Source organism: Abrus precatorius, unplaced genomic scaffold (assembly GCF_003935025.1).
Source record: "Abrus precatorius isolate BTA unplaced genomic scaffold, Abrus_2018 Scaffold6, whole genome shotgun sequence".
NCBI classification, from domain to species: Eukaryota; Viridiplantae; Streptophyta; class Magnoliopsida; order Fabales; family Fabaceae; genus Abrus; species Abrus precatorius.
This window is the reverse complement of record NW_020874406.1, coordinates 15,922,571-15,942,014: the sequence shown is the minus strand read 5'-3', so window position 1 is coordinate 15,942,014 and position 19,444 is coordinate 15,922,571. Positions and strand designations below refer to the sequence as shown.

At 27.9% G+C, this 19,444-nt stretch overlaps 2 protein-coding genes across 3 annotated transcripts; one reads left to right on the top strand and one right to left on the bottom strand.

The window, feature by feature from the left end:
• Nucleotides 1-4,492: 4,492 nt before the first annotated feature.
• Nucleotides 4,493-8,187, bottom strand: LOC113869243 (U1 small nuclear ribonucleoprotein A). 2 transcript variants are annotated; one of them, XM_027505476.1, is made up of 10 exons: nucleotides 7,805-8,184; nucleotides 7,657-7,719; nucleotides 7,474-7,558; nucleotides 7,290-7,358; nucleotides 6,993-7,071; nucleotides 6,708-6,759; nucleotides 5,575-5,687; nucleotides 5,404-5,473; nucleotides 4,991-5,076; nucleotides 4,493-4,851 (listed from the first exon to the last, which is right to left on the bottom strand). In XM_027505476.1, the coding sequence occupies exons 1-10, from the start codon at nucleotides 8,153-8,155 to the stop codon at nucleotides 4,809-4,811; spliced, it is 1,011 nt and encodes a 336-aa protein (XP_027361277.1). In that variant the 5' UTR covers nucleotides 8,156-8,184; the 3' UTR covers nucleotides 4,493-4,808. The 2 variants fall into 2 exon arrangements, with proteins under 2 accessions (XP_027361277.1, XP_027361276.1); XM_027505475.1 differs by having other exon boundaries at nucleotides 4,498-4,851; nucleotides 6,993-7,074; nucleotides 7,805-8,187.
• A 9,325-nt stretch (nucleotides 8,188-17,512) lies between these two features.
• LOC113870255 (soyasapogenol B glucuronide galactosyltransferase-like) lies at nucleotides 17,513-18,985 on the top strand. The gene has a single exon (XM_027506848.1). The coding sequence runs from the start codon at nucleotides 17,513-17,515 to the stop codon at nucleotides 18,983-18,985; it is 1,473 nt and encodes a 490-aa protein (XP_027362649.1).
• Nucleotides 18,986-19,444: the final 459 nt, after the last annotated feature.

The window sequence follows — 19,444 nt, the reverse complement described above, 5'->3', positions numbered from 1 at the left end:
TTATAAGTATAATTGAAATTTTACTTTCATTTGTTTATTAATTTCGTTTTAATAAATTTATTTTTTTTTAAATATTTATCATTTAGTGAAAATGTAAGAAAACAAATTTTATGATGATTAAAATTAATAAAAAATAATAACGATATATTAAATTTTAAAAAAGTATTAGTGTAAAACTACTTTGTGGTATCAATATATGCTAATTTATTTGTTAGAATACAACTCATCTGAGATAATAATTTAGCATGGACAGCGGACATGAATAAAAGGCACATTACAATTATTTTACTATAATATTCCACGAAAGTTTTTTTTTTTTCCTAGCACTGTTCGTGGTCTATGGATGCATATGTTATGGTTGTATCAATGATTCAGAAATTAAAAACTTAATTAATTAACAGATTAATTTAGCTGTGAATGAATGGGTAATCTCTCCCCACACCCACGTATGTATTAATTGATGTAATTATAGTCGAAGAATAATCGCTGGCCAAATACTTTTTAATACACTTCTTATTAATTGTTAAAATTTATTAAAAATTAAAAAAATACGAGATATAAATATAATTTTTGTAATTTTAATAAATTTTAGTAAATAATAAAAAATATACTAAAAAGTGCATTAGTATTATTATTTTAAAACGAAAAGATATTATTTAGCACAAAAAAAATGCATCCAATAAATCAAAATAAAAAAATTAGCGTATAATAAGTTAGTTTTTCTAATATATGACTAACTATGCATAAAAAATAATAAATATTTATTTCATATTATTGATACATTAATTTTTTAAAAAATATTATAATAATTAATGCAAATAACCTTAAGCTGTTTTGATGTTCATACTCCTTTTCTTGTTGATGTCACTTTCTTATATCTATCCCAACAAATGAAAAAAAAAATCTAAAAAAATATTAATATAATTTCCTTATATGGATTGTATTTTATTAATGATTTCCTTGCTAAATGCAAACAAAATGGTGTGTAGATAAAAGCGCGCCAACAATAATAAAGAAAAGGACTAACTTTTCTAAATCTTTTTGTTTTCCTAAAAGAAGAAAGAGAAAGGGGAAAAAATGTGAAAGGAAAATGTAACTTGGGGATTTTGGTTATAACGCTTTTAAGCAATGTTTGTGTACATAACACGACATTATTGAGAATTGAAAACGTTAGTATGATAGTATCAATGATTGAATAGGAAATTGATGAAGGATACAAGGGTAATTAGATTCACAAGAAACACTGTATACAAATGTTTTCAACACCAAGTACCTAATAAATTATTAAAACTAAATATTATAAACAATTATATCATATTTTAAAAATTAAGTAATTTTTTTTAAATATCATATCTCTTTAAATTTTTGTCTTAATTATTTAAATTTTTTTAATAATTGTGATTTATTCTTCTTTTTTAATGCTTTTTATTTTTATGTTATTTAATATATTTATATATAATTGAATCTAATTGTGCTTAGGAAGTTATGCTAAGTGAAAAAATGAGGTCAAATAATGTCTTCAATACAAGTAATTGAAAAATCAAATAAGCAATATCATCACAAATTCTTCCTTTAAAAATGGAGGAGATTTGGAAAGCCTTTTGAGTAATCATTTGTAACTTTCACTAAAGATTGTTCACTGTAGTGTATTTTTCTTTTATATGAATAATATTAAATTTTTCTATTTTTTACATCTATAAAACTTTGTAATTTTTAAATTAATATAGAATATTAATTTCATCTCATATTTTTCATATAATAAATGCATGTATTTTTTATTTAAGCATTTAACTTATTTATTTAAGTTATTTTTTATTATAATAATATTAAATTCCAACAAAATTAAGTTAAGATATTGGGTTTTTCAGTATTACAAAAATCATTTAAAAATTATTCTATATATTGTATTACAATCAACATATCAAATTTTAAATGATTTAATTATTTAAAATAACATATCAAATCGTGGCGATTAAGAATAATTTCATAAATTTTTTATTGTATTCTTTGAACGACTGTTAAAATTGATTAAAAAGTTCTTTTGAAAATTAAATATCAAATTGTATTGTTCTTTACAATTTATTTTGCTTCGAACAGAATTTTTTTATATTTTGTTAATGATTAACCAAGTTTCTTTAATTATGCATCATTAACATGCAACATTCATCCGTATATATATATTGTGCCCTATATACATGAAGAATTAGGCGACTCAAAATTACTCAGTTTATTATTTCATGAAAAGAAAAATACAGTTTGCAATTAGATTTTACATAATTATTATAACAAAAAAGACTAATGTGAGATTTAAAACAAAACATGAAAAAGTCAAACAAAAAATTAAGAAACAAAATAAAAATACTAATTATCTTTTTTTAAAAAAGAATTAATTTATTGGAGACATTACTTGATAGCACAGTGTTAATGCCGGTGATAGTCAATGATAAAGGGTTGATAATATATTTGATATTAAATCCATAGTTTTCTGAAAGAAGCCAACTTCATTTAGTGTGAATATTGTTTTCATGAAAACGTGAGAACATATAATTTTATATGGTAATAGCAGTAGCTATCCAGTAAATAGAGGCGTGTTTAGACTTTTTCGATGGTTCACAAGAATAACAAACAAATATGAATTATGCATGCACCTGCGAGATCACTTAGCAACAAGAACCGGAAGTTGGAAGAAATTGTAAACGTGTCGGAAAATGTTGGAACTGATTCAATACAAAAGAAAATAATGAGCTAGTTATGACCATCGCTGCATCAGAGTTTAATGCAGTTGTTCCATCATTGAAGGAAAAGTCAAATGTCGGTGAAAATTCGCAGGGTAATTTCTTTTTCCTAGCTGGTTACCATCTTAATAGTATTAATTAGTGGATTATTAAATAAAATATTATTGATTATATGTCAAAGTTTCTAAAAATACATTAATAATATTTTTAATTTCTTAACTAATATTTTAATGTTTATCATTTTTTAGAGGATGAAGTTAATGATCGCATTAAGGGTTGACTTTATTTTTTTGTGAAATTGTACTTACGTAGTGTTAGACTATTACATTGTTTCTAGTACGGAAAATGAATATTACATTGTTACTTGCTTTGACGTCTCCAATGTAAGAATGTAGTTATAACTTTAGGTATGAAAAATAATAAATTAATTTTTTGGATAACCTCAATAAATTTATATATATCTTTATGCGTTCATTATTTTAGCGCTTAAATTTACTAGCAGTTATGATTTATTGAGAGAAATCAAATTCAATTAACTTTAATATTTCTAATGATTGCGACTTGATTTGGCTTTCTTCATAAACAGTAAGGTGGTGAAATAATTTTTTTAACACGGGTTTAAGAGCACACATTAAAAAATTAAAAATTATTAAAATTTATATTTAATATTATTGATATATTTAATTTTAGCACGTTTTATGATTTTAAAAATTTTGTCATGCTTTCTAAAATATATGATAAAAAATATCATTTTTTTAAATAACGCAACCCTCTCCGATTTGCCCTATGAACACCTGATTACGTTTTATTAACTATGAAAGCAAAATTTGAAAAATATAAAAGGTAAGATTGTGAACTGCACACCCTATGAATTGAACCAGAGTTGAACATAAAGGAAGAAAATATAACGGGATTCATTCATTCGTTATTTTGAATGATTTGAACAATATTTATCACTACCGTGGATTTCTATTTCGGACAGAATTTATATGCGGTTTTATAGACATTGTCAATACTGTTTTTCAATTAAAATTAAACTTTACTTCAGTAATATATAATAATATTAAATACAATTTTTTATTAAAAGAAAATTCTAACTTTGATTGATTATGAATGCTAACACCACTTATAAAACAACTACAAATTTTATCTTTTTAGTTTGCCATTTCCGTTCCTCCTAGACTAGCTTTGAACCGTGACACAAACTTTTTTCTATGAAAGATAATGACCACACAAAAAAACGAAAGATAATGAAAAACGACACAACTTAAGTGCTGCTTTATAACTCTTTATTATCGTAAAAGAAAAGGGAATAAAAAATTGCTACTCTTGCTGTTATTTTAAATTAAAGTATTACGCGTTCTATGTTTCGAATGATAAATCGGAAGTCCTATTAAGTTTTTATTGAAATATAATAAAAAAAAATCCCTACAGAATAACTCGCCTTTTTCATCGTTTAACAGGGTAAGGAGGATTGGGAATTGGGTGAAGCTAGCTATCCCACAATTGTTGGGCATGCTAACGTGGTGAAAGCAAAGAATTCCCTCAGTGCCCTGAATATGCCCTGCAATTTCCCTGTTCCCTGGAGCTACCTAGATTTGTTGGGGCACAATGTTTTCAAGCATTCCTTCAAATCCTTGGTTCGACGTGACTGGTTTATAGCATTAATTATATCAATTTAAATAAACTATAAACTATAATATGCAAATATAAACTACACGAAATAAATTACACTGACAAAAGTAAAATAAATATAAAATACAAACTAAAATTTATAGTGATATTTATAAAATTTTCAAAATGCGTAAAAGGTAACATTTATATAAATTTACAGTGGATAAATACAAGAGAACGTTACCAATGTGCAACTGTTAAAAGAGCAAGCATTTAACTTCTGCTCAATTATGTATTTTTAAATACTCCATATTAAATTTTGCCAATTTTGGACGAAGGCAGCCGAGCTTTCATTATATTGTACCTGCAAATAACAATTCATAGCGTACCCGAAGGAGTCATGAGTGATTCTCCTAGTGTTTTCCACCTTTTTTTATTATCTATTTTCTAGCATGTAAGTTATTTCGGCTTCTTCCGCATGCCCATCCGCGATTTAGCATATCTGAGTTTCTCGTTAAGCAATACCAAACATTGAACAGTGAGATTCGACCACCAAAGTCGACACAACCCCCCCTTCTCCCAAAAGAAAAAAGAAGTTAGCAAAGAATCAATGAGAGAAAACAAAGAAGACCGAAGGATACTCTAAACGCATTCCCTCACCAGCCTGGGAGGAGTGAAGAATGGTGCCTTGCAGACTGTTTAGAGCGTCGGTTGAACTAGTAACATCCTGCACATACAGCAACCAAGTAAAGTGGGGATTTTACAAGATATATTGTTTGTGACTGCTCAGAATAAACATCCAAAAAAATTTACAAAAATCAGAGGGGGAAAGCAACAGGAGCAGAGTCTTTAAACATGACTTTCACAACATGCTAGGTGTGACCATCATTGCATACATTTAGTTTGGTTTTTTTAAAAAAATACAGAAAGAGAACATCAAGGGAATTAATTAATATGGAAATTTCAAACAGGAAGGAATATGTTGAGTGATAAAATACTCCAATTTATTTAATTGTGATATATGCAGCATTAAAAATAAAAAACAAAAAGAAACCTGGAAATCAACAAATGCAACTGGAGCTCCATACGTGCTCTGCATCTTCAATTTCAGAAATCCAGGGTATCTGATGGAAGATACATATATGTATAAAAAGACAAAATCAAACTCAATTTCTACAGATTTTATAAATATGAGAAAATATGTCCCATGTACATGTCCACTGACCTAGAAAATACTTGCATTAGCTCTTGTTCATTGCAAGATGGCCCAAGATTAGCAACAAATAAAGTAGCACATGGGGTTGCATTTTGTGGAACATATGGTGTTGAACACTTCTTCTGTCAACACACAAGATAAAAAACAATTAGTTACTCAAAGGAAAAGTGCAACAGTTTTAAAATTAAATATAGGGGCGTCCAAATGAATGGAACATTTGGGGGAAGCCAAAAAAAGACTAAATAACATCATAAACATGGTGACATAAACATTGTAGAAGAATGATCGAGCCCCAATTTTTTTTATGGCAAACAAATGGGTAGAGGTGTGTCTAGAAACAAAGTATAACTTACAGGAAAGATAAGTATCAGGTGTCCTTTAAAAGTAACAAATTACACTATCATGTTAGGCATAATAATTTTGAAGATTAACAGCCTAATCAATGAACTAAAGGACCTGAACATTATACAGTTTAACCACAATTTTCGACAGTCTGAAAAATGAGGCTCGTGAAGTATAGGAATACAAGAGATAGAGTTTCCAATCCACCCAAGTGCTTAGCTCAGGAAGCAACAAGTCCTTTTAGAAACTGCTGAATCCCGAAATAGAAACTAATATGGCACTTTAGCTTACCATATTCCTTCCTACCCTGAGGACCATTCTAATGCACAGTTGTAGTGCAAACAATCCAGGAGAAATTATGTGAATACCACAGGAATAATAGGAACACTACTATTTGTGTAATAGAGGAAAAAAGAAGCATAATGGAATATGACTCAATTATAGTGATAACGGCTATGGATACATTGTTATACTCTGTAAATTGTTACCATAGATCTATGAAAATATAAAAAAAAGAGTCAGCTTCTCCTGCCTCAGTTATTTATTTATACCCAGAGAGAAGAGCAATTTCACTTTCAGCAAATCTTGTCTCCAAACCAACAAGGGGGATGGCGACAACAAAAAAAACAAGAGCTTTTGAATTCAATTAGAGGCAGCCAGAACAGAGAGTTGAGACACCTTTCAAGCAAAAGCACTTTAATTTTGAGAATGATATAACCAATTGAAGCACATAACAGTTAAAAACAAAAAGGGTGATATAGGAAATGGACATATTGAGTTGAGTACTTTATAAGACTAACCAGATTTGCAAATAGACTGTCACTCACAGCACTCCCATCAGCATTGCCAAGACTATTACAGAAAACAAACACATAAATAACCAAGATGAGATAGCAAGAAATAGAAAGGCAACAAATCCCCTAAAAATTTGCCGATGCTTCAAACACATTAGTTAGTTTCTTTTAATGGATACAGTTCTCCAACAGAAGTAGAAAGTAACTTCATAAGTTGAAAAATGTGCTTTATCAGATATAGAAGCAACCAACTTCCACATAATAAAACTGTGATTAAGTAGTGCAGATGACCTTTGTGGAGATGGATAACCAAACGTGTTCGTGTTGAAAGCAGGATTACCCATTCCAGGCATGTGAATGCTGCTAACACCTGCTAGTGCCGAAGAGTGCAAAAGATGTGCAATGTGAGCTCATAGATTAAAGTGTTCTTCGTGTGATCAATAGTTAACTGGCCTCCAGGCAAGAGAACATAAATTGATTCAAGTAAACATAACATATCAATAGTAAACTGAAAGAGGGTTCTCGCAAGCCATATGCATCAACAACAACAATGCACTAAAACAAACTTAACAACACCCACCATCTTACCGGAATCAGGAGTAGCCCATGTCGGTGTAGGGCCTCTAGCTTTCTTATCCGACCCAGCTCTTTCATCATCTGCTTGTCAAGGTCAATCAATCAACAAAAAAAATAAATCAGTCAAAATCTCCCTCAAGAACATCTTGATTACAAATTTTCATGAAAGGTAAAAAAAGCTAATGCAAACACACACCTATCCTTGTCCGCTTAGATCTAGAATTTGATTTTGCAAGATCAATATAAAGAGTAGAGGCCTTTTCAAGATCAAACACCATCCCCTGCAAACCACAGCAATAAAAATCAAGAATGCCAATAAAGAAAGATGCCTTTGATGATGCCACTGGACATAACATAAAACATATTAAACGATCCTTACATTGAGAGCATGCATTGCCATGATTGCTGATTGCTGACTCGAGAACACAGCAAAAGCAAAAGGCTATTCAACACACAAAACCATGTGAGAGAAGTAGTGATCTAAATCTACAGAACACATTAATAGAACCAAAAGCATTCCATTGTACCTGCGACGAATTGGTGGGGCTCCGAAGATGTGACGACTCGTAACCGGGAAATTCGCGGAACAAATTGTAGATTTCACGGGGCTTAACGTCTTCGGGAAGACCGGCGACGAAGAGAGTGCGAACCTCGTTGGTGGATGATTGAGGAGGAGCGTAAGAAGCGAACATCGGTTGTTGCTGATGGTGAGTCACATACTGCGGATGCAGGTGGTGCACCGCCGGGAGAGCCGTGCCGGGAGGCGGTGGCACCACCGCCAACATGGGCGGTTGCGGCGGCGGAGGCGGTTGATAATACTGGTAAGTGAGAAGGCCCGACGGTTGGGGCTGTGAGTAGTATGCAGCCATGTCGTCCATTGAATTCGAAGCTCACACAAACAAGCCCTAGAATTTTCATTTCTTTTTGTTGGGTTGATGGGCTCCGAAATTTTCAAGTGAACCTGGCCCGTAGATTGCCTTGCAGAATAATTTATCGCTTTTATCCACGAAGGCCCATGCCCAAAGAACCCCACAACTCAACAGGCCCGGCCACCAAATCTGTGTGCTAATAAATAGTACAAATAATATCTAAAGAATAACATGTAAATTTTGTGCTAATGTTTTCTTTCCAAAATCTACCGTTAGAACTAAAGTTTTTATCACATAAGTTATATTTTTTAAAAATCTTATGTAAATATAAATTTCCTTAAATACTTCATTAATAACGTAATATATAGTAATTTAAAAGTAACGTAATCTATACTGTAAAAATACATAAATAACAATAATCATACGAAAGTATTTGCATTGTTGTTTGTTTAGCATTTATAAATTTCGATTAAAAAAATCAAGATAAAAATGGATGAGTGAAATGTAGAAGTATTTGTAAAGAGTAAAATGTAAAACTGATTTATAAAAGAGGAATGATTTTTTTTAATATATTAAAAACTAGCAAGTAGAAGTTTAACATATTATTTTCAATGTAAAAAATTTTAATACTTAAATAAAAAAGTATTTACAATATTTTATATTTTTAACATAATAGTAAAGAAATATTTTTTAAATATTTACTTTATAAATTATTAAAATAATATAACAGAGCCCTTTTAATATGTTTTAATTTATTGACTAAAATTAATTAAAACTATAAACTAATAAAAAAGAAACATTAATTTAAAAGTAAAAAATAAGATTCATATAAATTTTTAAATTTTTTTAAAAATTAATTATTAACTTAAAGTGTATTTAAAAAATGTATTACTAATATTTCTCTTTATAAAAGTAAGTTTTGTAAGTGTTAGTATATTATTTATTTTAACATACATTTTAGTATTTTTAACAAATATTTTTTAAAATGCAATTAAAATTTGTTACTCTTGCAATTCAAGGTTTTTTTTTTTTAATGCAAGGGTATATTTAATTTACATATATGTGTATTTTGTATAAGAAATTTATTAATACATAGTGATAAAAAAATAAATAACAAATCCATACGTCAAATTTTTTATTTCTAATTGTTAACTCCTCTTCTCTCACTAGTTAAGCTTTGTATCCTCAGGTTGTGACGTATTTTCTTGGTTGTGATGCCTTTCATTTACACTTGTTCATTATCTAAAAACTAAGGTTTGTTTAATCCTTGAGAGTGTTTTTATTTTCTTTATGTGTCCTTGTGCAGATTGATAGTGTTAAAAAATTAGTTAAAATTTTATCTTAGTAAATAATTTATACTTAATAATATTATTATATTACAACTTTAATTTTAATCAATAAATAATACTAATTATACAAAAAAGGGAAAATAATAATTTTTTTCTTAAATAAAATGTTTGAATCATGTTAGAGACTACTACTTCATTCTCACGTCGGGCCATAAAAGCTCGAAACTACATATTCATATTGCAAGTTGCAACCCTTCCTTTTCAAATTTTACCTTTAAAACTTGTGTATAAATTTTAATTTTTATATAAAATACAATATTGTATTTTTGTTATTGATATAATTGTACGGGTCGAAATTTTCGAGAGAAGTACTGATTTGGCCTTGAGATTAATATTATTAGTTAATTAAATTTTTTATTTTATAAACATAAATGATTTTAATGTTTAACTTAGATAAATATTAACTAAAAGTCTTGAATATTATAAAAATAAATTTATTATCTAGCTTTTCTTTATAATGATTAGTCAGTTTAATTTCTAATTTATATTAACATTAGACCACCAATAATTGGGGTATTATGTTTATATATATATATATAGTCGCGTGTAGAACAATTGAATACCACATTTTAAGGTTCTAAATTTTTTACAAGTATCTGGGTAAGAAATTCATAATGAAACACGATGAAAATGGTCTTACAGATTAAGTATGCGTTTAGATTAGTTAAAAATTAATTTATTTTACTAGTCAATGATTAATTATTATAGTAATAATGATGTAAAACAGATTATTTCAACAACTATATATTTTTTATGTTGAATATTTATTGAGATAACTTTTCATAAATTAAAACGAGCTCCGTTTGTTTTTTATTCACCAAACATTTTTATAGTTCATTAACTTAAAAAAGTAAGTCACAAGTTTCTATAACTAAACACACATTAATGTTTTATTTTGTAAATTAAATAACTGAATTAAAACCATTTGATGAAAAAGTTTCATAACTAGCTGAATCGAAGCTGAAAAAAAAATTATTTACATTATTTTGTGTGAATATAAGATGTTTAAAGAGTCAGAGTGAAAAGAAAAAACATTAGAAGCTACTGTTAAAATTAAACGTTTCTTATGATATTTTTCGCAAGTTAATTTAAAATATTGTGTTTATTTTATTAAATAACTCTATTAATTTATGATATATATATATATATATATTAGTTATATGTTAGAAAAATAGTTACAAATTTATAATTTACAAGTATCGAATTGACTTATTGGATTATTTCATGATTTAAAATATTAACTTCTCTATTATATAGTATAAATTAAAAGAATGAAGTTAAACGCTTCACTAAATTATTAGAGTTCTCTATTTCTTTTGCTGTGGAAATTTGATATTTAAATAACAAAAAACAGCTTTATATTCGATGAATAAAAAAATAAAAAATATGTTTAAGAGAGAGTTGCTTCACTTATTGATGAGATTAAACAACTCTTTCAAACATTACGAAATTGAATAATTTAATTTATTACAAATCTATTATTATTAAAGTCTAATAATAATATATTTATTAATTTATTTTATATAAATTTAATATATAATATGATAAATGATATTAAAAAATTTTAAAATATTTTTTAAAAATAGTTAATTAATATTAATTTGAAGATAAATAAGCTATTAATATTAATAAAAAATATTAATATAACAAATTATAATGTTATTTAATAGCACTACAAACACTATGTTTCATGACTTAAAAAACACATAGTATTATATTAATATAAAATGACAATGTTAAGTTCTTTTATATATATATATTCACAAGTGTAACATTAAAATAGATAAAGTTATTAATAGATATAAATTAAATATTACTTTAAAAAATTTAAAAATTTAAAATTAAAACTATATATTCAATATATTTTATAATTATTTAACAACTTTACTGTATTATAAACAAAATAAGTTCATGAATAATTTGCAAGCCCGTGTTGATGTTAAAATCACAAACCAAATATATTCTAAATGTAGTATAGATTTAGAAATATGAGCCCTCATTTTCTGTACAAAGCACTCTGTACTCAAGAAATATAAACTAAAACCAAATTAATCGGTAACGTAAACTAATTTGATATTTTATTATAAATTTACTCCCTTTTGATATTGTCCTTAATCACTTTGTTGATTGGTTTGTGGGTATAAATTAAGGTAAAATAAAATTGTCATGAACATTTTAACTATTTGATTACATTGACTAATATATTTTTATTCTACTACTGCAAACAAATAAATTTAAGAGTATTCTAAAAACTAAATTTAGGTTATTTTGAGTTTTTTTAAGTATATTGTTAATATAATGTTCAAATTGACGTTGTAAAGTAGAGGATTAAATTGAAATAATTAAACATAGATGTTTTACAAGAATGTATTAACAACATAAAATGAACAAGAAATAAATAAATTGAAATTAAACTGTAAAAATGTAAATGTAAATGTGTAGGAATATAAATGTATGACTCCTAGCAATGAACAACAACTATATATTTCCTTGTAGTTGGTGTTTGGTGCGGTGCAGAGAATTTTAGATGTGGTGTCAAGGTATAAAAAGTCATCATCTGGAAAGTGAAGTTTTGACGTATTTATAGGTAAGGGAAACCACCACCGTTCTTTTTTTTTTTTTTCCAGACACTTATCGGCAACTGCCTTCAACTGCTGCCCGTTATTCACGACTGGCTCTGATCGTGTTGTCGGTTGTGGTTTATTTCATAACTGCTATTGTCTACGATCCTTCTTTGTATTGTTGAACCTTCGTCTGGTGGTAACTGCTGGTAACCGCTTCTGAGCCTTGTAATAACTTTTGAGTCCTATCATGACTCTTATAGACTTATAATATTTCTTTTTATTTTTCAATTTTCGAGCAGTTTTGAGAAAAATCTAAGAGGCTCATTTAGCATTATGGACTTAGAATAATTATTCTATCGATTTCTATTTTTTGACTAATTTTTGGGAATCTAAGAGATTTTTTTGATCTCGTGAACTTCGAATATTTTCTCTACTCATTCTTGTTGTTTGAGCAATTCTGGAAGATACCCGAAGCTTAATCAGGTTTGTGGCCTTAAAATATTTTCTAATCATTTCCTGTTTTTCGAGCAATTATGGAGGGAATCTGGAGCTCAACTAGGTTTGTGGACTTATAATATTTTTTTGACCACTTTCTATTTTTTAAGCAATTTTGGAGGAAATCTGGAGTTCAATCAGGTTTGTAGACTTGGAATATTTTTTATCACTTTTTGTTTTTTGAACAATTCTATGTGTCAGAGACGTTAAAACCCTCAAAAGAGCCTCAATCTTGTAGATTTAGAATAATCATCTTATTAGCCTTATTTTTTGACAAGTTTTAGCTATTTTCAGTTCAGGGACTATAAAATCCTCAGAAACTCTTCAGAAAGGTCTTTAGTCTTTTGAATTTAGAATAATTTTCTACTAGTCTCCTGTCTTTTAAGCAATTTTGAGAAAAATTTAAGGTGTGACAAAAACCTTTAAAACAACTCGAAATGTGACATTTTTGACAAAAATTAAGATTCTTCTCAAAAACCTTACAACACTTTTTAAGTTCAAATATACTTTTCAATAAAGAATGAGGTTCTTTCTCCGACCATCTAAAATTTCTTGAAATGTAGTTTCTTCATAATAGAAAAAATTACGTTCTAAATACTTCCAAAATTCCTTAAAAAGTAGAATCTTCAAGATGAATTTAAGACTTAAATAATTTTTTAAATCTTTGATTTGTCAGTGTGGGAGCGTAGAACCCTTAATCTGATAAGGTCTTTATAACTTAGAAAAATTTTCTTTTTTCCAAACAACTATTTATTCTATTTATTAATATTATAAATATTCTTTAAGCTTACTTATAATGTGAGCTTTTTTACTTAAATAATATTTTTTTAAAAATAATTTCTTAAAATAAACATATTTTAAAACTAATTTTCTGTTTGGTATTTTTTTTTTTTGGTTAACTCAGCAATAGTATTGCTAATACATAGACGATAGTAAATTTTTATTATCATTTTAATGAACAATTGTTCTATTATACCAAAAATTGACACGCGTCGAAATCATATATTGGACAAAATAAAATAATAATAAAATTTTAATATACTATAGTCATATAATATTTTATATTTATATTTTTTATTATTATTTTAATACTATCGTTACATAATAATCGATATTTATTTTATTATTATTATTTTAAAAATCTATGGTTGGTAGCAAGGCCATCGTTTGTTCGTAGAATCACAGTAATTAATCTTAGGGTTTATTTCTTCCTTGAGTGCAGTGGCCCACCCACTGGTGGTTTCATGGGAAATGTGAGCAAGAAATGCAGCAATCTCACACTTGCGTGTGGTTAAACAACGGTAGTACCAAATGTGGGGTAGAATTTGAATGCATGAATGAAGAGTCATAGGTGTAGAAGTCTTTGGCAGGACATGCAGTGTCATCTTTTGGCAGGACATGCAGTGTCATCTTTGTGTAGGAAAAGGGTGTTAAATTTTTTGCTCGTGAGAGAAGAGATGGGCACGTAGGGGGAGCCCATGCTTCAGCTCCCAAAGTTGATGAATATAAAACAGCAATGAAGCAACATAAGCTTAAGAAGAAGAAGAATGTCATTTGCCAAAATAAAAAAAGAAAAGGTTCAATTAAATGTAGCTAACTATTAAACATACTCTTTGTTATGGCAATAGGTAGGAACAAGCAAAAAGACTCTTTATAGGCACATGTGAAGAGGGAATATATTATCAGAACAAAACATGCCCAACAAAAGTACTGATTTCATGGATCTCACTCACATGAGTGTCGGACCATAGATTTTTAAAATAATAATAAAAAATAAGTATTAATTATTCTATAACAATGGTATTAAAAAAATAATAAAAAATATAAGTATAGAATATTATACAATAATAATATATTAAAATAATATTAAAAATTTATTATCATTTTATTTTATTTGATATAAATGCAATTTTGATTACATATTAATTAATTTTTTATGTAGTCTCGAATATACTATAATGATAATCTATTAAAATAATAATAATAATTTATTATAAGTATATTTCTGTTAAGTTGATAAAAAAAATATCAAATAAAAAATTAATTTTAAAATATATTTATTTTAAGAAATTATTTTAAAAAAAATATTATTTAAGTAGAAAAAGCTTATAATGTGTCCATTGATACTTTTAAACACGTTAATGGCAGAAAAGCCCGTAATCTTTTAAACACGTAATGATACTGACACGGCGTGCAACACGGGTCAATATAGTACACTAATGGTTGGTTTTCTCTTTCAATTTCTTCAATGTTCAAAGATTCACGACAAAAATTTATATAATAAAATTGTTTACAAATACTAAGAGATCAAACACATTGAAAAACAACTTTTTTCTTTATATAAAGATTCTACATTGCGTTGAATCTCGAGGCACTTTAGCTAATTTTATATTTAAAAAATGCCCTCGCGTCCCGCGTTTAAAAATAATAGTAATAAAAAAGAGTTCGTTTAAATCTGTCGTTTGACTCTTTCTGATGAATCATTTTTTAAAAGAATAAATTTATTACTGAATTACAAGATAATCAAAACTCAACAAAGCTGTTTCTAGTGAATCTAATTTGAGGAATCATATATAAAACGAAATTGCTTTTCACGAACAGTATTAACGGGGATTATTTTTTTATATATGGTTTTAAAATATATATATATATATATATATATATATATATTAAATATAGTTTTTTTTTTTAAATTACAAAACTATAAGTTCATAAATGGCGACGACGATTTTTAGCATAAGGACTGAGGAAATAACGAATAATAATATATTGAATTTTTTTTAAAAAATATGACAGAAATCAACGGTCGTTCTATTTACGGTTTTCATATAGATAGATTTTGTACTATTAAGTATTTTTTATCTAATTTTATTAGAGTCTTCGTCGTAAAACACATTTTTTTCAATATATATTTTTCACGACAATTTTTTTTAACATTTTTTGTTTGTTTCAAAAATATTTCTCCTTTAAAGTATTTGGAAAAAAGTTTAGATAAAAATATTTAAGATTTTTTCACCAAAAAAAATACAAATATTTAACATTAGTTTTTCAGTACTTTAAAAGTTTAATATAACGTGTTAAATGCCTTTTTTTTTTTTCCTAATATGTTAAATGCCTTTTAATTAATCGAACTTGGTATCAGAATTTAAAGATCTTCGCCATTTAGGGCTACAAAGATAGGCACGAATATGAAACAATACATATGTAAGTTAAATAAGGGGGAAAAATAAGTTTTTTTTATTTATAAAAAAAATCACGAGTAACTGGTGTTGTGTTGGGTGTATTTTATTTATTTATTGTACTGAACAGTATTTCCATATTTTTTATCTGCTTAATAATAATAATAATAATAAAATATAACTGATTTATCTGAACAAAAATGTCGCTTCTCACGAGAAGAAAAAAATGAGGCATGGAAAAAAATAGTAAAAAATGACAAGTTTATTTTTTATTTAGTTATTTATCATTACATAAAAAATATTTAAATTATTTCATGAAACTCTTTTTTTTAAGAAATAAAAAAACAAACTATTTTTAGTTTTTTCAACATTTTCATAAAAATAATGAAAGAAAATTAACTATATATATATATATATATATATATATATATACATATAATTTTTTCTTCTATTTGTTTTTTATCTTGCGTTTTCTTCTCTTACAGTAGTTTCTACACTCTTTTTTAACAACCGGAACGACAATGATAACTTTGTTTTAAAATATACTTTTGAAACATCTCTATACATTAAAAAAAATAATACTAATATTCAATTATATGTATCATGACAAATTTTAGTGTCCGTGTGTGGTTGTTAATTATTATATAACAAATTTTTTTATTGCAATTATAAAAGAGATAAAATTTAATTCCAGTATTGTTGTTGGCGTAATATTTTAATTAAAATTAAAAAATATTTTTTAATATATATATATATATATATATATATATATATATATATCGATTATTAATATTAATGTGCTGTGCTTTTTAGGAAACTTCAATTAGAGAATTAGAGAATGTGTATACTTTTCATAATTGGAATCTCACGCTTATACATGAATTTATATATATGCACTGTTTATATATTAAAAGAAACTTAATTTTACTTTTATTTAGCTTATTAAAATTCAGCTTAAATTCGTGTCTTATCTTTTAGTTCATTACGCAAAGTATAGGCCAGTTAACTATCTCTGGATGTTAATTTTTTAAATTATTTAAAAGTTACATAGTCATAAAAATAAAAAATATATCATTTTTAATATTAATATTATTTATATTTTTGCATGTTAAAAATTTACAACATTAAATTTTTTTGCATCCAATACACTAAATATGCAAAATATGAAAGCATAAAAAATAAATTTAGTAGTAAAAACTAAAATAATTTAATTTTATAAGAATACTAAATCTAACTCTTAAAATTAAATTTAGACAATTAAAAATAGTAAAAGTATATATATTAATAAATATTTATTATATTTTTTTTACTCTAATGTAAAATATTTTTTAACATCTTTTTTTTTTATTTTAATTGTTTACAATTAACCTTGACAACTGCGATTAATAAAATTTTATTTGATATATTTGTTATATTATTTATCATTTTCAATGTATATAACATAACATTATATAGCCTTTAAGTAAACACAAATATTCTAATTTTATATATACACAACAAAAGAAGGAAACTTTACGAGTAAATATTTATAATACGTGAATAAAAATATTAGATAAAAATATATTGATATATGTTGATAAAAAATATAAAGTACTTGCTGGGAGTGCACTTTATATTCCCTTTTAAGAAATAGTCAATCGTCAAACACGGAAATTCGTGCCAGTAATAATTATAAATAACAGTGTCTGTCTGCACTTAAATTTTGTAGTTATAAGAGTCACTTTCCGATGGTAATCATCCATCGTGAGGAATCCAATGGTAGCAGAAAATAGAGAAGCAATGGAGAAAGAGTGTGAGTTGAAGGCAATTTTCCTTCCTTTTCTATCAACAAGTCACACGATTCCCCTTGTGTATATGGCAAGACTCTTCGCCATGCACGGCGTTGACGTCACCATCATCACCACCGCACACAACGCCACAATTTTCCAGAACTCCGTTGACCTCGATTCCACTCGCGGGCGTTCCATCAGAACCCACGTTGTCAATTTCCCAGCTTCCACGGTGGGTCTTCCACCGGGAATCGAAGCCCTCAACGTCAACACTCCTCGCGAAATGATCCCCAAAGTATACATGGGTTTGGCCATTCTCCAACCACAGTTCGAACAACTATTCCACGACCTTCAACCCGATTTTATCGTCACCGACATGTTCCACCCTTGGACTGCCGATGTTGCCGCCAAACTCGGCATTCCGAGGCTTATGTTTCACGGCGCTAGCTATCTTGCGCTCTCTGCGGCGCATTCTGTGGAACAGTACGCACCCCATTTGAACGTGCAATCCGACAGCGAGAAATTCACTTTACCGGATTTACCCGATAAATTGGAGATGACGCGTTTGCAGTTACCCGATTGGCTTAGGTCTCCGAATCCATACACAGAGTTGATGAAGACCATTAAGGAATCTGAAAAGAGAAGCTACGGATCGTTGTTCAATAGTTTCTATGATCTCGAGAGTGCTTATTATGAGCATTATAAGAAGGTTATGGGGACCAAGAGTTGGGGCTTGGGCCCAGTTTCGTTATGGGCAAACCAAGATGATTCGGATAAATCTGCAAGAGGATACGTAGGAGAAAGAGAAAATGAAGAGCAAGGGTGGCTTAAATGGCTCAACTCGAAGCCAGAGAAATCTGTTCTCTACGTGAGTTTTGGGAGCATGAACAAGTTCCCTCAATCCCAGCTTGTGGAAATTGCGCATGCGCTTGAAGATTCAGGGCATTGTTTCATCTGGGTTGTTAGGAAAAACGGCGAGGGTGAAAATGATGGTGGGTTTTTGGAAGAGTTTGAGGAGAGAGTGAAAGAGACGAACAAGGGTTATCTAATATGGGGTTGGGCACCCCAGTTGCTGATTTTGGAGAATCCAGCGATTGGAGGATTGGTGACTCACTGTGGCTGGAACACGGTTGCGGAAAGCGTGAACGCGGGGTTGCCAATGGTGACATGGCCTCTTTTTGCTGAGCAATTTTTCAATGAGAAGCTTGTGGTAGATGTATTGAGAATTGGGGTGGGAGTGGGAGCGAAAGAGTGGAGGAACTGGAATGAGTTTGGGAGTGAAGTGGTGAAAAGGGAAGATATTGGAAATGCGATTGCTTTGATTATGGGTGGTGGAAAGGAAGATGAAGATATGAGGAGAAGGGCGAAAGAGCTAAGTGGTGCGGCGAAGAGAGCTGTTAAGGTCGGTGGTTCTTCGCACAAGAATATGGTGGAACTGGTAAAGGATCTCAAAGCCATCAAACTTTGCAAGGGTCAAAACTGAACTTAATCACTTTGTTGATTGGTTTGTGGTTATAAATTAAGGTAAAATAAAATTGTCATGGACATTTTAACTATTTGATTACATTGACTAATATATTTTTAGGTTTAAATAATATTTTGTTTTTTTATACTTATTTTGATTTGTAATTTAGTTATTTAATACAAAAAATTTATAAATCATTTCGTTAGTACATTTATTTTTAATTTAATAATTAACATTAAAATGAATAATATTAAATAATAAAAAAAATTAAAAATAAATATAATATAAATACTGATTTACAAATTTTTTATCTATAAATATTAACTTATAAATTTTAAACTTCTAATATATTTTTAGTTTATATCTTAATTTTACTATTTAACCACATCTTTTTCTTTGATTTCATTTTTAATTCTACTGTCTTTTTTTTTTTACTCTACGTAATTTCTTATTTTCAACACTTAATTTCTTAATAAT